At 40.3% G+C, this 23,791-nt stretch overlaps 1 protein-coding gene across 37 annotated transcripts in view; it reads right to left on the bottom strand.

Moving 5' to 3' along the window:
* Nucleotides 1-23,791, bottom strand: part of TRIM2 (tripartite motif containing 2) — an 86,325-nt gene that overhangs the window by 26,328 nt on the left and 36,206 nt on the right. For 15 of the 37 annotated variants that reach the window (XM_040063703.1, XM_040063698.1, XM_040063682.2 and 12 more), the window contains 4 exons: nt 11,397-11,578; nt 9,028-9,265; nt 2,849-3,000; nt 1,995-2,175 (listed from right to left, as the gene is read on the bottom strand). In XM_040063703.1, the coding sequence (XP_039919637.1) occupies nt 1,995-2,175; nt 2,849-3,000; nt 9,028-9,265; nt 11,397-11,530 (705 nt within the window). In that variant the 5' untranslated portion in view covers nt 11,531-11,578. Of the gene's footprint in view, nt 1-1,994; nt 2,176-2,848; nt 3,001-9,027; nt 9,266-11,396; nt 11,579-12,410; nt 12,469-16,112; nt 16,554-22,466; nt 22,487-23,791 lie in introns of those variants that run through there. The other 22 variants (XM_040063700.2, XM_040063674.2, XM_040063681.2 and 19 more) reach the window with 11 other exon arrangements.

The raw sequence follows: 23,791 nt of genomic DNA, 5'->3' as shown, positions 1-23,791 counted from the left end.
GTTTAAAAACCAATTTTGCCATTAATTGGAAAAAGGATCTCTGAGTTACTACACTCTTGCAGAGACATTCACAGTAGTCAAGAAATGGTTGCATCTGGCCCCCTTAATCTCCACTGATAAAACCCCCAAACAAAGGTACATAGTCACACTGGGTACACACTTCATGTGTTTCTCCTGCGTAGAAGAACTAGGGCACAGACATGACTGTGGATTAGAGAAGTTATTTTGTTGACCATCACTGTAAATATTTTTGAAACATCTCAATTGGTGTAAACGAAACTTTGAGCTTTTCATCCACTGGAGAAAATCCAGGCTCATGTGTTACTGATATGGGAAAGTGATAACAACACAAAATCTTTTGCAATTAAAACAGAATGAACAAATTTCAAGACTACACTGAAATTTCAAGTAACCTGCTTTTCTAGGCACACAGAAACTTCTCAGGATGCAATACAAAGCATTTTTAATCTGTTTGGTCTTTATTCAAAGACATAAGTAGTTAAAGAGAGAGCATATCAAATAAGGTGCCAGGATGACAAAACCCCATATGCTTCAGGTAACAGGCTACAAACTAAAAGACAATTTGCAGCTACGTTTTAAAATCAATACTTTCCTAAGACAGTTTTCTTTCATTACAAAAGTGGAAAATATTAAATCCTAATGTAAATAATATTTTAAATGCACGTAGAGTATTTTATATCTTGCATTCCTTCAGTCCATTGGACAACAAACTGAATTGTTAACTTTTTTTTTAGTAAAGTGTAGCCCTTGCATTTTTTTATTTTTTTAAAAGTATATGATCAGAATGAATGTATTTTGCAGGGCTACTAGGTGTTCAAAAGTAAAATCCAATTTCAGTCTTTTTTTATGCAAACAGGATAGATGCCTCTTTTACTGCTTATGTACAACTTCATAAAAATGTGATTCTCTAATGCTCACAGCTATTAAATTATTTTAAATCTCTTTAAACAACAGTAACATAATTTAACATCATTTTCTATTTTGTGTAGACTTTGTACACAAACAAAATATATTTCCTTGGTATGGAAGTAAGTGTGACATCTTGAATACATTGTGACATTGTAAATACATTTTGATGAGCCTGGGACCGAAGTCCACATTATTGCTGCTCAAACTTCTGTAAGCTGCTGCTTAGCTCTGGAGATGACTAAATTCTGTGCCCCAATGGTTTTGGGCTCCCTGTGTTCCTAGAAGTATGCATCTTGCGCATATGTTAGAATTCCTCCATTTCCACAGGCTCAACAGTTCAGCACCTTTCTAATGGTGTTTTCAAGCCTATTCTACATCCAGGAATGCAGCACTCCTCCATTTTAGAAATCTGGAGATGCTCAAGCTGCTCAGTAATGGGATTTGTGAAACTCCAGTTATTGATGGTATTTTCTTTTAAAGGCAACTTTCAGGGAGAAATCTTACTTTATAAAGCAGAGAACTGATGCCCAGGAAAATAAGGACTAAATTCTTTAATTTTCCTGATTCAGACCTAATAATCCTCAACAAAATCTCTAACCACCCGGCTACAGGCTTTGCATTGTAAAAGCACAGGTTTCTGTTTTCTTCCTCTGAAGCTGGGTCTACAATATAGGGGGAAAACCCTCAGAATCAATCATCCAGATAGGAAGTAAAAGAGTGAATACAGCTCTGCAATCTGTTACTCTCCTCATTCCCCTAAGAAAGTGAGATGTCTCTCCAATCTTTTTGTATTCCAACAGGTGGTATCTAACATAAAATATATTACCAAGCACTGGAAAGGAAAACAGCTTTACTCAGTTCTTCAGGATAAATTGTTTGGCCTGAATCTTCATGCTCATGCTAAAGGGCCAGGCACCCCCAAGCGAGGCTCTGCATCACCTGATTTCAAGAAAACAAAGTTCCCTGGATCTCAGACATGATTTGTCAAACTGGCATCCTGCATCATTTGTAAAAACTGGCTGATTAAATTAAAAGCTTTTCATTGAAAAAACCATGCATCTTACTTTGTGTTTAAGGCCATAATTCACTTCCAGCTCCATGAGCAGCACACTCTTTCGCACATTTAACGTCTTCTGAAGTTCATCAAAAGTGGAATGAATGTCATCTACGATGCTAGCCTTTTGGTTGGTTAACTGGTGTATGATTTCAGATATAAAATGAAGTGCTGAGTCAATCTCTGGAAGCCTGAGGGAGGAATTAAATTACAAAGGTTGCTGTTTCAAAAGTCATTAAACACTGGCCCTTGCCCTGATATCTTTTGATTAAACCCTCTCATCAGCAGGCTGTCTTTAAATTTAGTCATTTCCCAGAAGTAAGTTCATTCCTTTTATAACCACACAGTGGGTCTGGTCTGATAGGATAAGGCTAAACCACAGTCCTCCCCTATGCAAATCCTTTAGACTTAAGGCATTACGGACAATGAGGCCTTGGATCCTCTGTCCTTTATGCTGTATATCTACTCAAGAAGATGTAACTAGATTTATCCCACTTTTTCTTTCTTTTTAAGCCATTTTCCCACTGTAGTGCTTGTACCAGTCTTTTTAACACCCAGCATTATTTATTTAGCTATCATTAAATTCATGATTGGACAGCAGTTTCCTCCTTAGCATTTTATGCCCCTTCTTTGGATGACACTTGCACTTCTAATGGCCTTTGTATTGTGAAAAACAGATAGGAATCTTTTGCTCTTTTTGCTAACCCCTCAGTACATCCCACTCAATGGATTTTTTTGTCCTTATGCTAGCCTCACTATCCCCATTTCCTAGGTAGCACCAGCACATTAAAACATCTACTCCAGCCAGCACAGGAAGCCAGTGATAAAATTGAAAACGGAAAATAGACCGTGGAGTCTCCAAACCTTTTGTTGACAGCATCCAATTGGACCTGGAGGGAAGCCTTGTGTTGCTCCACCACATCCTTGAGTGGTACCGTGGGATGCTCTGCGTGTTCTCCCTCTGTGCACTCCCGGCACATGGCTGTCTCACAGGACTGGCAGTAAAACTCCATCACCTGGAAAAGTGCACAGCTCTACATTCAAACACGGCAGCAATAACACAACTGAAAGCACATCTTACTGAGTCCTGAACTCATTTATTAGCTAACCTCTGAGACAAAGCTGCTGTTTTCTTATGCACCAATAATTTATTGCCTATAAGATGGTTGTTATTCTTACATATTTTTATATCAAAATGCTATTTTAAAAGCATTTTATTCAATCATAAAGTGTCAGAACAGCAGCCTGTGAACAATGCTGGACTTCACTGGCCGGTCCTACCATCATGTTTATACAGTGTAATGGTAAGTTTTGTTGTCTCTTTTATGTACTCCATGAAACAACTCAAAAAACCAGGCATTCCACTACCCTCACTAACTCAATCCTTAGTCTTCCCACAGGATCTGCTAAAGAAAGTGTAAACTTAGGCTGGTTTTCATAACAGGGCCACTCTTGAAACACAAACCCAATGGAAATCACCAAACAACAATTTATTTGCTAGAGGAAAGCACCCTAAATGAACCACCATGCGGCAGGGAAAAATCTCCATATCCCATTACTAATCCCTTAAAACCATTAAAACCTCGTATCTGAGATTGTAATAGGAGTGCTGATCTACACTTGAAAGAGGAGGAGATTGTTTCAACCTGTGAAGTATCCAGCAAGATGCTCTTTGGAGATAAAAATAGATCTTTACATGTAATAGATATCCCAAATTCTGAATATATTCATGAAGGCAAAGAAACAGAAGCGCTGTGCCCAAAATCATATGTTAGTCAAAATAATGCACATATATGCAAATTCAGCATGAGACTTTCTTTTACAGCTAGGAAGTCCTTGGGCACAAAGTGTTTTAGGTTTGTTAAAAAGGATCTAAGGAAGTTTGTAGTGTATGCTTCAAAGCAAGACATTGGCAGCTCTTTTGCATTCAGAGCATCTTGAATAATTCAGCTGATGCTTCTGGCCCTCAGACATCTTGCACAAAGATGGTTGTGCTGGAGTTGTTGGTTGATGAAATGATTGTGTAGAACCAGCTGTTTTCAGGTGAGCAGATGGATTTGTAACAGCAAACATGCAAAATAGCTGGCTGCTCTGAGGCGTCTTGAGAATTAAGGAGGGGGAAGCAAGAACCATGATTTGCACGTGGCTGTTAGCATTAACAGGGATCTTCCTCTGATAAGCTCCTTTCCCTCTTATTCCCATTCTTCCCTCTTATCTCAATTCACAAGACCCGGGATTCACATGCAGTGAGGTTTTAGTCATTTGTCAGCCACTTGTATAAGCTGAGAAAATTTAGAAATTGATCCAAATAACCTATGTAACACCAAATATCAGCAACAGGGGAAAAAAGTAGACTCTAAACAATGTCAACTCTCATGAACACTATTCCAGTCACTGTGAATTCAGCAGTCTCACTGCTTAGATCCTCTGAGGCTTGATAGTTACTTTGGTAGGCAGTGATGTGATGCATTCTTACAGTGCATAGAGGAAATCAGTTAAACAGAGTTTAAAATTTAAGTTCTTTTCTAAGGCTTCAAAAGTCTGCAATCAGAAGCAGCAAAAAGGAAGAATATTTTATTAGGAAACTCTGAAATCTTCTTATATGGCCCCCCAAAAAATTCATTTCTTTTGCATAAGTGTCCAAAATTCATCTTTCTGCTTCTTTATAATTTAATGCTTCAAGATATTTCAACAAGCCCTTTATTTATTCAGTATTTTTATCTTTGGATACAGTGATTAGAATAATCTAGTATTTCTGTTTTCTACTGACCACCCCATAATAAAACATCATTATATCTGCAGCCACATATATAAGAAAGGAAGCATCTCACTGGCATAAAGGTTGCTCAGTCTAAACAACTTTCTTCCTCTTTATTCAAACATAGGGAAACACAGAAGCTCAAATGACAATAGCAAACTTTATAAAGACCTAATGTCTATCTCTATAAATAGTTGTCTTTGCCTCAAATTCAAAAAGCTTTGAGAGAAGCAGCTTTAATTTCCCACTATCATTTTTGTATTGTGCATAGATGAAGGAGAAGGAAAACCTAATAATAATACAATTCAGGCTTCAACTGTCTACATAAGCTAACTTCCTAAGATTTTTTTTTTTCCCCAGCATGTCTTAATCAGGCAAGACTGATTTCTAACTACAGACAGACAAGTATTACTGGCTTTTCATCTCTCCCCTGCCCAACATGGGCATCACATTTTGTGGCACTGTCAGAAAATTTTTCATTATGACAGGTTCACCTTACAAAGTATCTCAGAAAATGACATCTACCTCTCCCTGTCAATTTCAAGAGAGCTCTTGGGCAAGATATACTGTAGCATCCAGCACTGGCTTCAGCTGTATTTCCGCCAAATTCAACAACAACATTCCCATCAGCTGTAATGAATTGCGAATTTATACCCACTGATTCTGAAATCCCACCCACTAATTCCCACTTTAAACCAGACCAGCATATTTCAACACAATGATGTAACTAGATGTAACATGCATCTTCACTAGTATAATTCAACTGAATTTACAGAAACTTTTAAAATTGCATAATCAAGGATGCAAGTACTTCTGAACTAGATTTCACGAAGCCAAGACACACTAATTCCAGCCCTTCAAACTTCAGGTCTTGAGGAAAAAGCTATCAACAATCATAATCCCCTCTTCTCTAAAATCACATTTGAAAAATCCCATTGTTTTCATCCTCTGCTTTCTATTTGTTTGAACTAGAAGAGCAGTCTACAGGAAAAGAATGAGTCAGCACTTTGCCACCCACCTGTCTCACGTCAAACACAAATGCTTAATTCCTCTGTCCCAGGGCTAGTGTGCACCTTAGCTTTGTATGCTTTGGCTTTCAGAAGAATGTAAGTTTTAATTACCTCAGGGCACCTCTGAGATACCTGATAAAATTTACAATGTGGGTTTTTCTCCCTTCCTAGTCACAGCTTTTGCCTAACCCACAGATTACAGATTTAATGTGATACATGAGTAAGTGACATGGTGGGAAGTACAGAGGTGAGGAAAAAAAAAAATATAAGGGTTTAAAAGGTAAGATATTAAGTCACTTCATCACAATATCAAGGATAGGTGATTTTTTATTTTTCTCAGAGAAGCATACAGGCAGTAAGCAACACCTTCACAAGTTCAGGAAGTGTTTTTGTAAGCAAGATCTTATGACTGTCAAGCTGCCAAGCTATGCTAAGATCTTTTGAGAAAAAGCAAGTCAGAGATAAGGCATTCTCTCTTGTTAAGTGTTTAATTTAATACTGTGTATCCTCTCTTGTTACACTCTTGAGGCAGAAAATACATTGCCCCATCTTCTACACTGTAAAAACATGCTCCTCCACTCTGAGCTGGTTTTCAGTTCAAATTCAAACAAAACCCAGGTATAGACATTTCAGAGGCTACACCACTCATTGCATACAATGGAGTTAGAATTTCACAGCCTTCCCTGCTCTGCCCCCAAAGGCTTGTAGAGCAATGTTTCCAATTCAGAATACTTTTATACACAAGAGCTGCAGTTGTTTCACAGCTGAGAATAAAGCCTATCTTATTTCAATGTTTAGGTAGAAATAAGAATCTTCTAGTAGGTTCAAAAGTTCCCCTATAACCCTGATTTAACAAGAACAAACACATGTGCTCCATGTTGGGTCAAAATGAGAAAGCATTTTTTATAGTTCAGGCACAGGTAACCATCTTTTGTATTACAAACTAAGTTTCATTCCTCATAAGAACACACAGAACAAAGATGCCACAAGAGAGGACGGGAGGATGTGCACAGAAGGAATAAAGTAAACATATACATATGGGAAATATAAGTGATGGGAATAGGGGACCAACTGGGAAGGGGAAGTATCTAATCTACATGGCCTGAGGAAGACCAAGTTACAAGGAGACAGGCAAGCGAATGAGAAAGTATCTCTGCATCAGTTTCTATCTCATTATAATCAGAGAGGTTTAAGTCCAGGATGGCTGAAATTATTGAAAAAACTTGTTGAAACAGAAACTTATTTCCAAGCTAATATGAAGAAAAAAATGGTAATATTTACAAGAAATATATTTGATGCAAACCATAAAAATACAGTGGGTCCGACCCTACCCCAAGCAATATGTAAAAATTAATGGAAGGTGGATTTAGTGCAGAATGACTGCTAGTTCTGTAAAGGCATTCTCCTCCAGCTACCAGCTCAGTCCTTTTTCATTTCCTGAAGCCCCCAGTAAAGTTATTAGCAGCCAGGCACTTAGAATGATAAAATATCCTGAGCTGGAAGGGACCTGTAAGGTTCATCAAAGTCCAACTCCTGGCCCTGCCAAGGACCAACACCATGTGCCTAAAAGCATTGGCCAAATGTTTCTTGAACTCTGGCAGGCTTGGTGCTGTGACTGCTTCCCTGAGAAGCACATTCAAGGGAAAGACATTCTGGATTAGGGTTTTTTAGTTATTTCCTGGTATCTAACCTACTTGCCACACAGTGCTCTTGTGTCCTGAACCTATGAAGCCAGCATAATGCCATTTCCTCAGTGAGGCCTAAGGTGCCCAGCACCTTGCCCTGTGCACCCTTGCAGCCAGACCCACCTGGCCAGCCTCAAGCAGCTCTCCCCAAATCTTACCTCAGCTACTCCCATCACAAGGACTAATGAGTGCGCTTCTCTTTTCGTTTCTCAGTCTCACAAAGCTTTAAACTGGAGTCATCCTCAGGCTATCCCCAATGCTCCCAGATACTTACTGAAGCGAGAGGATGTTCCCATCACACAATGCTCAGCATCCTAAATGACATGCTATATTTCAAGGCAAGCCAAGTAGGTTTACAGGACTTACAAATGCACCTTTCCCTATAAGGGAGTTCTCAGAGAGGGGTAAGGTGTCATATTTTTGATTGTAGACAAAGACAGGTTTTTTTTCAACATATCCAAAGAATAATTAGCTGATAATTTAAAATATCACACAAATAACACCTTAATTTTGACCTTTTTCTGCATTTCACAGTCAAATGGCTCCTATCAGAATGGCTGTGTCAGAAAACAACTGGGATTCATGTTAAAGAGAGCAAATAAAATGCAAACAAAAACTAGGAATGCATTAATCAGTAACCACTACACACACATAGGTACAGTACACACTAAAAGAAGTTACACCAGTTACTCATTAATCAGTGTCCAACAGCAGTTCTACAAGTCCACCTAATTCCCACAGAAAAGGAACTGAGTAACATTACAGTAATCATTACCTATCAGCTGGATTACTCCCACACAACCAGTGCACCTACACTGAGTATCAAATAAAACAGAAAGAAAGCTGTCTTAAACTACTCACATATGAAGTTGCACAGGTTAACACTGAAAATTGTGAAGTAAGCAGCAAGCTGTTCTTGCAGTAATCTGTGAATATTCACTCAGCTGGGGGTACTTGCCAAAGAATATACTGCTTTGATTTGAGGATGTGTGTGGGGACATGCTAGGTAAAAAGAGTAGGTGGAGGGGAAAAACAAAGCAGCCTCCAATAACTGACATGAGAGATCTACAAAACACTGCAGATAAACAGAAGCTCTCTGTTTCTAGCCTGTGCTGATCCAAAGCGTCCTAAGCTAGGACTCACTTTTAATTGGGTCTTTGTTAATATGTTCACATATCTTTTGGTACTGCCCCAGTGTGCAGGTCAGTTAAACTCATAAGGTCCTTGTCATATATTGCCAGACAAACACACAGGCACTCACAGCAACAGCTGCTACTAAAAGCACGAGGGCTAAGGGAAACCCAACCCAAACAAGTAAAGGCACAAGGTTCAGCACTTGCAAGACAATAATTCTGACCAAATTATTTTATCTTACTAATCATCTGGGATGATTAGTAAGATAAAATAATATCCTGACTATTTCAGTACTCCACTAAGAGCATTTGAGTTAGTTTGACGAATCACTTGTCTTTTGCTGATATATTATAGTCAAAGAAATAGTGCTTTCTCTTAGGAAAAGACATCCATGAAACCCAGACAAGTCAGCACATCTCAATACCTGTACATAGCACAGGAGGCCGTCTCACTTACATTTCCATCATGATTGGGGCAGGAGAGCGGTTTGCCTGCAGCAACAGCAGTGACAGTCTCCAAGATGGAGGACTCCTCAATGCTGTTGTCCGGCGTTCGCTGCAGGACATCCATCAGGTTGGTAATAAAGAAGTTGTTCTGGAGTGCAGAAACCCCCTTCTCTGGTAGAATGGAAGTCTGGCGGCACACAGGGCAAGAAAGGGTTAAGCTATGGGCTGGAATGTAATTCTGTAAACACCTATGGGGAAGGAAGGTGGAAGGAGAAAGAAAGGAAAAGTATCATCAAAGGAGGAAAAAAATCCTTTCATCAGTTAAAGAGCTAGTTTGAAATAGTGCTACCCCTACTTATAAAAGGAAAAGTACATCAAATGGGCTTCTGAAGCAAAAGCAGTTATGGGGAATTTTTTTTTTTACATCTTTTTTTACTCTGCCATATGAAAAAAAAAGGTTCAATAAGCAGACATCATTAAAAGAGTTATATGCCTTTTTTTGAGACATTCGTGCAGTTGATCATGCTTTCAGACTGCTACGGACCTACTGCATCCTGCTCACAGGACAGTAAAAATTTTAAACTATCAGATAAAGTCTGACAGAAATGAAGTTGCATCAAGTATTTGAGTCTGTACCTTTAACTGACTTGACCCTTGTCTTTCCAACAGAATCTTCTTTAATAACCTGTATTTGTGGGTTTAGTGTTTCAGAGGTAAAACATGGTCCCAATGAAACCAAAGGAAATTTTTTTTCATTTATTTCAAATTGGAAAGTTATTTGACAGCTAGCCAAAATCAACAGACCTTTCTTTATGACATAGGGAATATCTGCTAAGTTATCACAGTTTATGTTAAGGGGAGCTTTGGAGGAAATTTTTGTATCTGATTGGGAAGCGGTGTTGGCATTTTTCAGAAAAAATAAATTTCACAGAGTATAAACCTGAACACAAAAGTTCAGCTATCAACAATATGCACAATATGCAGCAGGCTGGCCTAGGTGAGACTTAATGCCACTTCTGGCCTTGGAAATAAAGTTAACACCTGGCTGGACATGCAACATATAGATGCACGCAAATTGACATATCCAGTATGGTCCTGTAAGCAGAAGCAGCTTTGCAGAATGGAGTTCTTAACGGGAGCAGTCGTACACCAAATTCCTCATGGGATGCCAACCGAAAGAAAGTGTGACCTCACACAGCTCTTATCCTTTTCCAAGGGCTTTGGTTGCACCACTCCTCATCTTCCCCTGGCAGCCCTCCTCCTGACCCCCAAGTAAGAGCTCCATGAAAGGAGAGCTTAGGCTTTGCACATCAGCACTACGCTGGAAGAGTTCTTTCAGTCTCTCTCCGTAACAAAATAAGCCTAGGAGGATTACAGTGGAAACCAGAAGCTAACCTTAGGTCTCACACATGAACAGAAGTCAGGAAATTTAACCCACGATGGTGAAAATCTTGTCTCACTGACTTCAGTAAGAGTTTTAATGCTGCCTTTTTAATGCTGGGATTTCCTGTTCTTCTACAAAAGACCAGTTCATCTGACACAGGCAGAGATCAACAATTTTTCTTTCACTCTGTGCAGAGTTAGAGATTCACACCACAATTCTTGCTAAGAGGTGGAAATCTCCTAAATTAGTGTTCATAACACATACCATTTATAAAAATTCTTCTGGCGTTCAATATACAATCCAGAGCTGCATCCCATCATCAGATTAAGAACTCTAACCACTAATTCTTTAGCTAACTTTTCTGCAGGTGCTGTATTTTCTCCACAATTTGATGGACAATGCAACATTAAAGTATCATTATGCACATTCAGTTATTTCAACCAAATACAGTAAAAGTCAGCTTGCTGGTTTATCATCTCTTTCCAGAGTTTTCCCACTTCAGCCAACCAAACTGCAGAATAATGAAGACATTTAATCTCAGGTTATTAATAATGTATATATCATGTCTAATCGCTGGATATTAAAGGATGGGATAATTACTTATTGGCTTAGTAAATCAACAAAGTTTTTTTTTTAATTATTTCTAATTATATAATAATCAGAATATATTTGAGACCATTAATTTGGGGTCCAAATTCTGGCTATCATCACCTTTCACACTGTAGTAACTGCATTCATTAGTTTAATTGGATTTACTTTTTGTTTACTCTTGCATAAAGGGAATGTATTCCAAATATGCCAATGCTGTCTCTTCTTCCTGCCTGCCACAAATGTATTTTTCTACATCCCTGCCTCTCCAGCCTTCCCAGACTTTATCATGCCTTAACACGACATTTACAAGTAAAGGGAAAAGTCCCTGTCCACTAAAGGATGCCTTGTCCTGTGCTTGCAGCACAGCACAAGTTCTGAGTTACCAGCATGAGGAAAGGACTTACCTCTCACAGAAAGTGTGCAGGCAGGGAAGTACTTTGGGGTTCTTGTAACGGTCCAGGCATATGCTGCAAATCAGAAACTGCTTGTCAATCTGACGGACCACAGGACTTGGGATGTTGGAGCCTTCACTGGCCATCCTAGACCACTGACATATGGGTCCTGTTCCCTTCTACCCTGCACACTGCTGGAGGGGGGTGGGGAAAAGAAGAAAAGAAGAAAAGAAGAAAAGAAGAAAAACGGCTTATAAACTCCGTGAAATAATAAAATCATTGACTAATCCGCTCATGCTTTATCCTTATGCAGGAATTCATATTTCCATATAAAAACAAAACGAGAAAGAATTAAACTTCTGAAATGGTTTATCACTGATGAGAGCCAGGGAAACAGTCAGCAACATCTACAACACCTCTGTCTGAGCATTCTGGAAAGGCATGCTGCCTCTGGACTAAAAGAGTTATGGGGCTGTCTGGTTTTAAAGAAAACCCATGATAAAAACATTCTCGTGCCAATAGGCTCAGCCAGTGCTAACAAACATCGGATTTCTTACATCTACAGTACCGCTGGCAAAACGCTCAAACTGGAACTGCACCAGCCAGTCAAATGGCTGCATCACAAAATTTGAAAATGGTTCGCCTAACTTTATTTTTTTTCTCTTGTAGGTGCTGGTATTGCTAAAAATATGGATTTTGACTCCAGGAAGCCCCCAAGAAGGAAGTTCCAGAACCAGCCAGCCCCTGGGAAGGGAATGCTCAAGTTCTGCATCACCAGTAGGGATGAGGTAGGCAAAATGAAAATCCTCATGATAAAAGAAACAGAGCAAAGAAGAGGCAGCTGATAGCCACTGAGAATCAGCAATGGTTGGGTGAAGGATACATGAAGTGCATCCAAATAATAAATGCGAAAAATGTCATTCTAAGCAGAACTAGTAGTAAGAATCATGTTTCTAGGACTGAGGATTCTTCACAGTCTGGCATATAAAGCATGAAATAAAAGGCTAAGAAAAAAAGTCTACTAACTGTTAGAATTAAAATCGCAGCTTAAAGAGATGGCAGCAGGCTTGGAACGCCTCCTGTCCTGGAACAAGGCACAGGGAGAGAAAAATGTAGGTTCTTTTCAGCTGGAGATATAGATTATAGGCAACAGAATAAAATGTGAAAAGAGAAGACAGAAGGAAAAGGAAGCAAGCAACCATAGAAAAAAGTAAACTGCCTGCTAAAATAGTTTAGGAAAACCTGGCAAGCAGAGTCCCTGGCAGGGTGGCCCAGCAGGAACTCCTCTCCATCAGCATTTCCAGCGGGCTGAAGTGCTGGAAGGCGCACGCGCGACTGTCACAGCACTGAGTTCTGCCAGACCTCCCGCACCCACAGCGGAACAAGGCTTCTCTTCTCTGGGAGCTGTAAGCCCAGCTGGGCTTCTTCTCTGCAGGTACACTCCTGAGGGGGTCTAACTTCATCCTAAACTATTTCTATCCCTTTTTAGTCACCCATTTCAGACAATTTGAGATCTAGCTTGAGGGCAGTTCAGGCTTTCCAAGACAGAAACGAGACCTCTGCTGATCATGCTCAATTCCAGAATGATTTGCATTACCTGTGTAGCATTTTATTGCTAGTGTTACATTAGGTCTTCTTCCTGTGCTTGAATGAACAGCACTCTGGTCTGTCAGAGCTGACCCCATGCTGCTCTTCCTGAGCTGTGTACTTAACCATACTGCTATATTTTACCTACTACACTGAGCACGGGGCTATTTCTAGGATAATGACAGTGATTATGGATCATAAGTCAGCTGTGCTGGCTTCCCTGATAACAGGTTCCTGGGGCATTGCCTCTGTGTTAGCAAATACAGCAGCATAAAGTTATTCACAGTTCAAATACCCAAGAGCACTAACTGACATTTAATTCAATGGAAAACACTCATGGCAGGCCCTTGTGTTTCCTTTCTTTCCAAGGAAGGGGAAACTGCAATGATAAAAATTGCTCTAATACTCATAAAATATCATGTTTGTTCAAGACCCAAAAATGCATGACTTCAGGATTGATAATATTTGCATGTCTTTTCCATATTTTAAAATATTTTTTTTAAAAATTCTTTCCCTATAGTAAGATAAAATGTGAGTATTATGTAAACACAAATTATTTTTTCCTATTTAAATGCCATAAATCACACCAAATAAATCTTAGGAGATCAATTAGCAAACTGTGTTCCTTTCAAAAAGCTTGAGCTAAAGGTGGCTTTACAAGATGTGGAACCAAAGTCTGGCTTTTACAAAATAGTAGAAAGACCAGACAATCAAATACCCATTAACATATTCATACATTTGGCAGCATAACACGCAGAATATCAGCGACATTGTTTCAAAAGGAAAATTCATTTCACCACTTACACAGCTGTGTTTTGCCTCCCCCTCCCACCCTCCCTCCCCAAATGTTAGGTGCAGGGACACAAACAAAACAGGGAAGACGATCAGAAGCAGGAGGATTTCTTATCAAAAGCGTGGTTCCAAACTGGACACACAATCAGTGTAATTTTTTTGTTATAGACTGAACACAACCTACTGGAAAAAGCTGTACTTAAGATATGAGAGACTAGGTTTCCAGTGACTGCTGCCTGTCATTTAACAGAAGAAAGTTCTCTAGGGTATTTTCTGTATTTCATATTTTCCTTATCAAGTAGAGCTACACCAGCAAAGAGTGCTTACACAAGAAAATCTGCTGCTGCCTGAAAAATAATATCGATTTAACCTGTTTTTCATCTTAGTTTATCGCATTTCCCCAATGTCATTGCAAATTCAAGTAATTCTTAGCAATTTGAACTCAAATCTCATGCCAGCCACTTTATTTGTCAAATGCTCACGCTTTAAGCTTTGTCAGTGAAAGAAATCATTAATGATTCAGAAATAAGTGCTTTTAATATTCTATGTTTAGTCTGAAATGCAGCAGGTCATGACTGTCATTTATCCCCTCATGTATATCAGATTTAAAACATGCACCTGGAAACAGAATTTCGCCAGTACGTTTCAAGCTTTGGCCACTACCTGGTACAACTTCTTACACAAATGGTCCCTTTAAAAAAAACTTTTGAGTATGGGATTTTCAGGATTCTGCAGCCTCTCTAAGGCAACTCCACCTTTGATGTAATCTTGATAAACATGATGTAGCTATGAGAAGGATGATTTTGCCCAATTACTCAATGAAAGCAACACTACAATCAAAGGTTATGTGAAGAAAATCTGGAGATTTTAGACAATGTTTTGGAATTTCACCAGATAGTATTTTTTCTGCTATGCTTGCAGCAACGTAAGTTTTAAATGTATTGGAAGTGGGAGATTTTGCAAAATAACACAATTTTTACAAGAAAAATGTTCTTTTTTTTTTTTGGTAGCATCTTCTGTGCTCAAAAACTGCCAGAGCGCTTTTCAGAGGTTCATTACATCTCACAATCAAAATAGAGCAGCTGAAGCATGAGCGTAGAAAGCAGGGCTATCACTTCTCCATATAGTTACACTTCATAATTTAAACATGCAAAGCTGAAGGACGAGGAAACATTGCACCAAACAAGACATAAGCCCCCACCCATTTATCTGTAACACATTCACACTCAAAACCAAGTTCGGGTTCGCTAATACCAAGTGGAGCGAAGGGTTCAGAAACGTACTCCCTTTGTCGCCCTTTGAGGCTCAAGGATTGCTATCTTCCCAGCCACCCCAGAAACAGCATTACACTTTTTCCTTCTGCTCAGAGATACGATTTTCCTTTAAAATATACTGGACAGCGGAGAAAGGAGAAAACAATGGCTCTCTAAGCTAGTGGAAAGCTGTGCCCCGCTATGCATGCATGCCTTCAGGAAAGCCAGGGTGTGGCCCCAACCATATGAAAGGAACTTCCTACAGCACTTGAAAAGGGAAAAAAAAAGAAAAAAAATCATGTTAGGTGTAGCAAATAACAGTTCCAGAAGAGTTGTTTCAGGTAAATAGAGACAAGTAATAGAAAACTGCATCCTTTCTACAGGTATCCTCAAATAAGCTCTGGAACTCCCAAAAATTCTCTATTAGTTTCCCAGACGAGAAAAGACATTGGGGAATCAAGTAACTGCTCACAGGATTTTATTCCTAAAAGAGCAGAATTCAGATACACTGCTGTCTCTGAAATCCACTCAGCCAGAGCTGCAACTAGCCTGAAAGTACAGCCTGAGGAGAACAAATTGCTTGCAATTTATTCATCCTTTTTATCAATGGTATTCACAACCTAGAGTGTCTATTCATGTACTATGAATGAAAAGGTTTCCAATGGCAACGTATCCAAAGGAACAGTTAGGCCTCCAGAGCCGTAAGAAAGGGTGGGGAACCTCAATAATGTTGCTTCAAGGACTGGGAGAACTGAGGCTTAAAAGTCCTAAGATAGATCACCTGTCCACAGCCAGTAGGAATAAAGAACAGATTCAAGCCATTTCTAGCAGCAGCCCCTAGATTAGCCAATACAGAACACACTGAGCAAATCAGAACCGCCACAGAGTCCACTTGTGTAAAAGGCTTGGTAAGCTAAATTTGCATTCCTTTCTCCCCCACTCTTGCAATCAGCTTAGTGCCTTGTTTAAAACACAGCAACCCTCTTCATTCTTACAGCATGCAGAAATGTAATGAACGATCAGGGGCCAAAACAAGAGGAACCCAGCAGCAGCCACCAGGAATAACACTGAGCAAACGTGAGCATTTCAGACCTACCCATCTTTGTAGAAAAATAGCTTAATCAGTGCAGTGCTGAGGATAAAATCCTTGCAGAGACGGAGCTGCAGTTCCGCAGTAATCCAAACGAACAAACCATCATCTGTTAGTATTTCAAGCCTCACGCATAAAAATGTTAAGGAATCCCTAATACAGCACAATCATTATTAGATGTACAAGAGATTTTGTGCTCTAAGGAATGATGCTCCATTCCATAAAAAGGACAGGTGGAAAGAAAAATGGAAGAATAAAAGGAGGCCCAGTGAAGTCGTCATGAATTTTTTTTTTCTCCCTGGGTCATTTACAAGTGGGAGACCCCTTCAGGATTCAAACCAATCAATCTTTATTTAGCACATCCTTTTCTCACTCAGCCTGTGTAGAAAGACTGCAGCAAATGGTGCAAGGGATTGTGGGATGGGGATGCAGCAGAGAGCTGCAACCAGATTCGCTGGGTTATTTTTTTTTCCTCCCTACTCAGCAATCAGCTGTTCCGAGGCTCCGCGCAGGGCTATTGAATTTTGTCACCAGAATGTTATTACAGGATTAGCAGGCGGAGACAGCTACCACTGTGCATCTGGCATGTCAATGCAGCTAAGAAATACGTATGCAAATAGTACTCACAAATCGGAAAAATTAATTCACCCCGAAGGAGAGAGTAAATATTACATAACACCCATTACCAGGAGAGCTGCCAGAGATAAAACGAAAGCACTTTCGTTTATCAAGTTTAACTTAATGATTCCACTCGGATTTTTCCAGGATTCTGTGTATTTCTTGGAAGGTAATTCTTCCCTGCTCCAACTTCCAGAAGCAACAAAAGACCCCACATATGCTCTTTGTTTCTCTCCAGATGTTTACAGCAGAAGCAAAGAGCCTCTCCATAAAACTGTGCTACTGACATACAAACCAGCAGTAGCTTGTACTAGAGAGCCACATATTTGACCTGACTCAGTCTCAAGTCAAATATTCAAGGCAGCAATTAGTAAACTCATATTAAAGGAATTTGATAATCAAAGCTAACAGACTATTCACCTTTTCTATAAACATTAATGGAAAGGTGCATTACCATAGTTAATCTATTTACTTGCCTTTTTTTTTTAAATTCACAGACCAAGTCTTACTTTACTAGGCTGTTACCAAAGAAATAAGAAAAAAAAATTGGTGCCTGCTAATTTTCAGCTATGCAGAGAAGGTTGTTAAAAAGATGCTTTTGAATACACAGACAGCACTGAAGTAAAGCAACATAAAATTAGCTTTGTCTTCCAGTATAACAGCTGGTGGGTTTTGTAGGCAAGGTAGTATTTGCATCTCCAAATACAGTGTATCTTTTCTTTTGAAAAAACCAAATTGCATGCAAGTATTTCAGCTAACTGAGGCTAACAAAGCTTCCCACAAATAAAAGAACATAAAGCTCCATTTGCATCAGGAAGAAAACACGTGGGGCTTAAATACTCTCTTTGCTACCCTGACTTAATTAGGACAGACATAGCTATTTTAGAAGTTTAAAATGTTGTCCCAAGCTCTTTAAGCACGGTTTCCAGAATATAATACTTATCCCATTCTTGAATTGATGAGTTAAGTAGTGTTATTAATCGTTTAGTGTGACTGAAATGTAATCTAAATTCCTGTTAAAAAACCAATTCTGCACACATACTTGACTTTCCACCTGGCGATCATTTAGCCAGACCATTTTATGCATCAGGCAGATCCAGCCTGGTTTCCCTGGACAATGCTCATGGGGTGAAGGCATGTTGTAATCCAGTTTATAACCTGAAATGAAACATCAGGCAGTGTGTGTGCTGTATTAGGGTTTGGGGTGCCTGCGCCAAAATACTGCCCCTCTAACTCCCTTAACATGTGCTGAACTCAATCAAAGACAGAGCACAAGGTATGTTTCATTTTAGCTCCAACATTCAGGAGCAGCAGGCATCTGTACAACAGGATTCACAGTTTAAAAGAAGGCCAGAGATTTCAGGCATGTTTTTGGAGAGGTGGGATTTTTATCTTTGGTTCATGGAGTTTTTTGGTTTTCTTTTTTAACTGTCTGGGGAATCCCTATTGCAAAGAACAAGCAACAGATTTCACTCCCACAACAAGAAGATCCAAGGCCTTTTGTTTCTGCCAGTGTAACAAAGACAATTAAAACAAAAATCAAGTGAAAAAATTCAGGAGTGGCACCCCTAGAACTGAAGAGGAAGACTGCCAGACAGAAACGTGCAGACATCATTTAGTTGTTTGCTTTCCCTTGCTCATTTCAAACACTATATTTACATACACTAAAACAGAATGACCAGTATCACTCAAATTACTATTTCCATTTACAGTCAGTAGTGAGGACTACATACCCCCCAGAACTGATCCCATAACATACCTCATGGCCAAAGGAGACTGCTGGAGCCACAGCTGCAGCCACTCTCATAAGGAAATACACCTCCAAACAAGAGATTCCTTCAAAGTGCTGTTCTCTTACAATTAACTCTGAGAAGTTGCCTGCTGATAATGAGCTGATACTCCACAAATTATCCTGCTTCTTCAACAAAACAAAAACGTGCTATGTGGCAAGGAAAATGAGACAGAAGGCATAGCATTTCCCTGAGATTTTTCTTGTTACATATTGATATGTGAGTTTCTTCTCCTTAGCGAAGAGGAAAAGTATTCAATCTTGCACTTTACCCCCACAGCAGTTATAACCAGACTCTTTCAAATAGGTTTATTGTATGTGTATGTCTTTGTGCTGGGAGATGGGGGTGGGGATGGTCATTATATGCTTTGCTTTGTTTGTTGTTTTTCTGGTTTTATTTAAAAAAGAATAGGCTACTTTTCCTCAGCAAATTGCTGCATTTCATTGTTGCCGTTGACTTATCTGTGTCACTGCTGACTACTGAAGAAAGTTCTGGGGAAGAAAATACATAGTACATGCCATCTTCATAGTGCCATGGAACAGCGATCTAGCTTCTGTTGTGATCCCCCGTAAATGTCCGGGATTTTGAATAACTTATTCTTTTCCCTGTTCCAAAACAACCTGAATTAGTATTCTTAGGGAGGCCATAAATAGTAAGTTACCAAAACACATCACCGTTAACTTAGAGGTCATAGGTAGATATTGATATCTTCCCTAATATTAAATAAGTCATCCAAACACTCCAAGTTAAGATTAACTGTCTGCACTGAAGCCTATACTATAAACTGACTGAATAGAGAGTAGTCTAGCTCACCCTGCTGTACAAAAGTGAGTTTAAGGTCAGCAGAAAAAAAATTATTGGGTTAGTTCAAACTAAATGACCAGCTAATACAGTCCTGGCAATTAAGGCTGACTGAAAAGTAAGAGATGGGAGAGACCAGAAATCAATTACCCAAAGCCAACATGCTGGAAATGAGGATTAGTTTAGGAACACAAATACAGGATATGATGGGCTGTTAAAGCCATCACCCAGCTCCATACATCCCTAATTTGACCCTGGTGACAGGAGAGCAAGTGAAGTGAAACAGCCAAGCTTTGTCACTGTGGAGCCATGCCCACACCAGGAGTCAAGGGCCTCATGAGGCGGTGGCCTTTACCTTTCCCCACTGCGGCTGTGCACCCATGCAGATCCAGCAGCTTCCAGAGAGCGAGCGCAACTTCCAGCCCTCACTCCACATCCTCCAATATCCAGGCTGTAACTCACACCATCTGAAAAGAGCAACAGCTTCCTCCCACTGTGTGTTTGCAGCCAGAGGGCACGTCTGCCCCAAAAGGAGCTCTGCTAGGTCCTGGTTCCTTCCTACCAGCCACAGCTGTGAGCCGTGGTCACTCCCTCATCTTATGATCCAGCAGAGCAGATGCATCTTCCCAAATCTTGTGACCCAACACAAGGGATTTGTCATAGCCTGGGAGGCAAACAACTTGAAAGGTTTGCCTGAGATGTAATGCTGGGCTGCTGGGAAAGTTTCCAGCATCCTCCTATGACATTGCCACCTTCTTCTATTTCCTTTTACCTTCTGCTTATGCCTGGTTCAGCTTGCCAAGGTTGCGGCTTTTGCAGCATAACTGCAGCACGGCTGGGACAGCCTGGCCTCCCTGCTTAGCCAGCCTGAGCCTTTCTGGTTAACACTGCACTTCCCCCCTCTCTCCACCACTGAGGTTTCAAGTCAGGCAACACCAGACACAAACAGTTTTTCTCCCCTCTGTTATTCTCTCTCTTCCCCAGACTGGGGGTCTGCAATTGAGGAGGCACTGCAGTCTCCAGAAACAAGTTCTGTATTCTGGCATTCCTTCTGCACAGCAATGTGCTCACCTTCATTATCACTGTCAGATGCAGATGTCATGAACTGGATTTTTTAAAAAAGTTTCCAGCTGCTGAAGGCACAAGAATAACAGCAATAGAAGCCACTGCTACAACTTAAAACCTCGCTTAATAATTGTGATTAATTATTTGTTCATTTTTCTACCTCCTTTCCTGAACCAGCTTACAAAAGGGTGAGCCCTTGAAACATGGGTGGACCTCTTAAGACATCAATATACTAATGCTTTATACTCCAATTTGTAGAAGGAAGGTTATGGCTGGCATCTAATACCCACATTTCTTCTCTCTCCTCATCTCCACAACTTGTGCCTCTGCAGTACCCCTTCTCCACTCCCCTCTGGAGGGGAACAGTCCTGCTTCTATCCCTAGTGACCCTATCTCCCAGCTGTCCTGTCCTTGGACGGAGAGGGGGCCTGCTGGTGGCTGCACTGCACACACCAAGGGACAAGTCTGGCAGGTTAGAGCTTATGTGATCACACAGTCATCACCAACTGAGAGGCTATTTGTGTGACTGAAGTTTTCAGGACTTCATTTTGAGTCAGGGCCTTGCACAATAATTTCCAAAACAGCTAGAACACACTAAATTTATTGCACATGCAAGGACAGCGCATAAATGGGTATTCATGAATCCTCAACCAAATACTCCAAATTCTCAAAAAAGAGATTTCAAAAAGAAGGTGTAGGAAATGAATGGACACACCAAGGGAAATAACAGGATAAAAGTATCAGGTTAAATTACAGAGCCAGAGCTGCAATTTAGGGCCCTTTCCACGTTTAACAAAATGTCATATTCTCAGGTGAGCTCCTAAAAAAAATCTGCAGTGAGGTATGTCAAAGTAATTATTTCAGTGACTAAATGTTGCGCAGTCATAAGTAAAAGCATTTTAAATTGCATACTTGCCATCCAAAGCAGTCAGAGCATCTCTGCTGAAACAAACCCTACCCTGACTACTGGTACTGTTACTGTTACTACTGTTACTGTGCCTTACAGTTGCACATTTTTGACTCTCTAGGTCTACCTATTTTGTGAACACAGACAGATCTCTGTTCAGCCTTTATAGGTACACAGGCTCAAATAAAACCAAGCTGCACTGACAAATAATTAAATCTGCACATCAAAATACTGCTGTTTCCATAAACATCTGCTGTGTAATGCTACTTGAAATAAAAGTGCTCCACGAAGACTCCACACTAATTACTGTTCATACTTCCAGGAGCAGGAAAACAGGCAATAGAGCAAAAAGAAGGAGACTGATCAAGAATCTATTTGGAAAAAGGTCCCATGTCTTTTCCACATACTGTTAGATATAAGAGATGCTGAAAAATGCTCTAGACATTTTCTTTAGAGTTGCTGAGCAACAGGGAAAAAATAAATGGAAGCAGAAAATGCTCAATGCCTTTGGTACTGTCGAACTGTGTGGTGAAAACTGTAGAGTGAAAATCCCCTTCACTCCCTCCCAAGACTGGATCTGCCCCACACTGCATGTCCACCGCAGCTCTACCTTTAGGGGAGGTAACACATCAGGTACTGGAGTTTAGTCACATATTCTCTGATGACCACCAAAAAGTTCCTCTGTTGTTTCCATTTAATACAGTAGGATTTTGGTGAACTAGCATGAAGTTCAAATCAGCAAGGGAGAAGGCAGCCCTCAGCAATCACTACAAGCCACGTAACTTCTTTGCAAAATTAACTTAAGAGAGTGCCAAGCCTTTAGAATGCTCTTCTTGCAGCCTTCAAAACTCCCACTTCCCATCAAATATAACATATGAAACACAAACTAGGAGGTAAAGAAACCCAAGCCACCTTTGGTGTCTCACAGCAAGAAGCAGAAGATAGAATCTAAGTATTTAAAAAAGCAAAAACTGAGGCAGAAAAGGAAGGAATTATCTTCTTAGCACAAAAGTGTATATTGGGATAAGGACTAAGAAAGAGGGAGTAAAAAGAGCCCCTCTCCAGCAAGTGAGCAGCCTGAAATTGGGTTCACATCCTCTGTAAGACTTACACTGTTTAAAATACAAAATATTGGTTGCTGCACCTCCATATTTACTTTAGTTGTTCAACAGTACCCACCTCATTTTCTTGTCCACAGCCCAGAAGCGATGTTAACTTCTTTATCTGCCAAGTCTTCTTCTGAACCAAAGTATCTTTCAAAAACACAGCAATATGTCTAAACCTGTATATTGTCCTTGGGCGCAGAGAAAACCTTGCTCAAGCGTTAAGTGGCAGGCAGAAGTTTACCCAGGCAGGCTCTTTATGTTGGCAAAAGTGTAACGCTGAACTTTCACAGTAAGTAGGTAAACACATAGCTGTGTTCAGCAGGTAGTCTGGCAGCACCAGCAGTAGGGAGAAACAATGTCAGGACAACCTTGGCAAAAGGAACTCTGTGGGTTTTAACAATGATTGTGAGCACAGGTGCTGAACAGACCATAGCAAAAAGCCATCTACGGCTCTGGGTGGGAGCTCAAAGTGCTCAGAGCTGGAGCGTGCCAGCTGTGACGTTGTGTCCCCCATCTCTGCATTCACAGGGACACTCTATTTGATTTCGAGCAGTCAGCTCCAGCCATTCAAAACTTGGAAACACCCAGTGGCTGAACTTCACCCAGTAAACATGTCCTTCCAGTCCTCAGCAAGGACACTCATTGGCTGACTGCATGCCAGCGCTCCTATTTAAAGAACTGTTGTTATTGGAAATAGCTGAAACCTTTCTACAGCAGGGATTAAGTGCTCCCCACACCCTGTGCCTTGCCTGCAGAAATGCATCAATTCCCACCATGTGCTTCCACAGTAGATGTTTACCACAGCCACAGTAACATCTGGTACCTGCCTGCCAAGTCCATCAAACCCGTGTGGGCAGGATCCCCAGAGAGTCCTACCAAACAGCCCCTCTGGCTCAGCCCAGCTTTCACTCAAGCCTTCTCCCTGAGGTACAAGGTTTTATACATAAAATAAAGCTGTCTACCTTTACCCTCACCTCCAAAAACAACTCTCCTAAGCTTCCTCTTAGACATGTCTTGCAGGTTCAGGCCAGATGCCCAAAGGTCCTTATGGGGCATTGTCAGGCTGCTCGTAAGCAAATGTAGGTTAGATTTCTGCAAAAATGACATACTCAGGATACCTTGCACATACACTCCTGTATGAATATCAGTCTTCTCAATTGGCATCACAACTTAGGAAGCAACAGCTAATGAAAGAGGAGTAAAGCAGAACCACTCATATGCACAATTTTAAGATTCCCAAGCTGAACTGGGATAACCAGGACATTGATTTCTTCATGAAAACATATCCATTTTACTTTACAAGAAAACCAGTACATTTTTGTGTACATGAAAAGCAAATTAGGGGACCGTATAGGAAACTATAATATAATAACCACGTCAATACATCTGCCTGTTTAA

The sequence above is a fragment of the Hirundo rustica genome, chromosome 5 (genome assembly GCF_015227805.2).
Source record: "Hirundo rustica isolate bHirRus1 chromosome 5, bHirRus1.pri.v3, whole genome shotgun sequence".
Lineage (NCBI taxonomy): Eukaryota > Metazoa > Chordata > Aves > Passeriformes > Hirundinidae > Hirundo > Hirundo rustica.
This window is presented reverse-complemented; position numbering and strand designations above follow the sequence as displayed.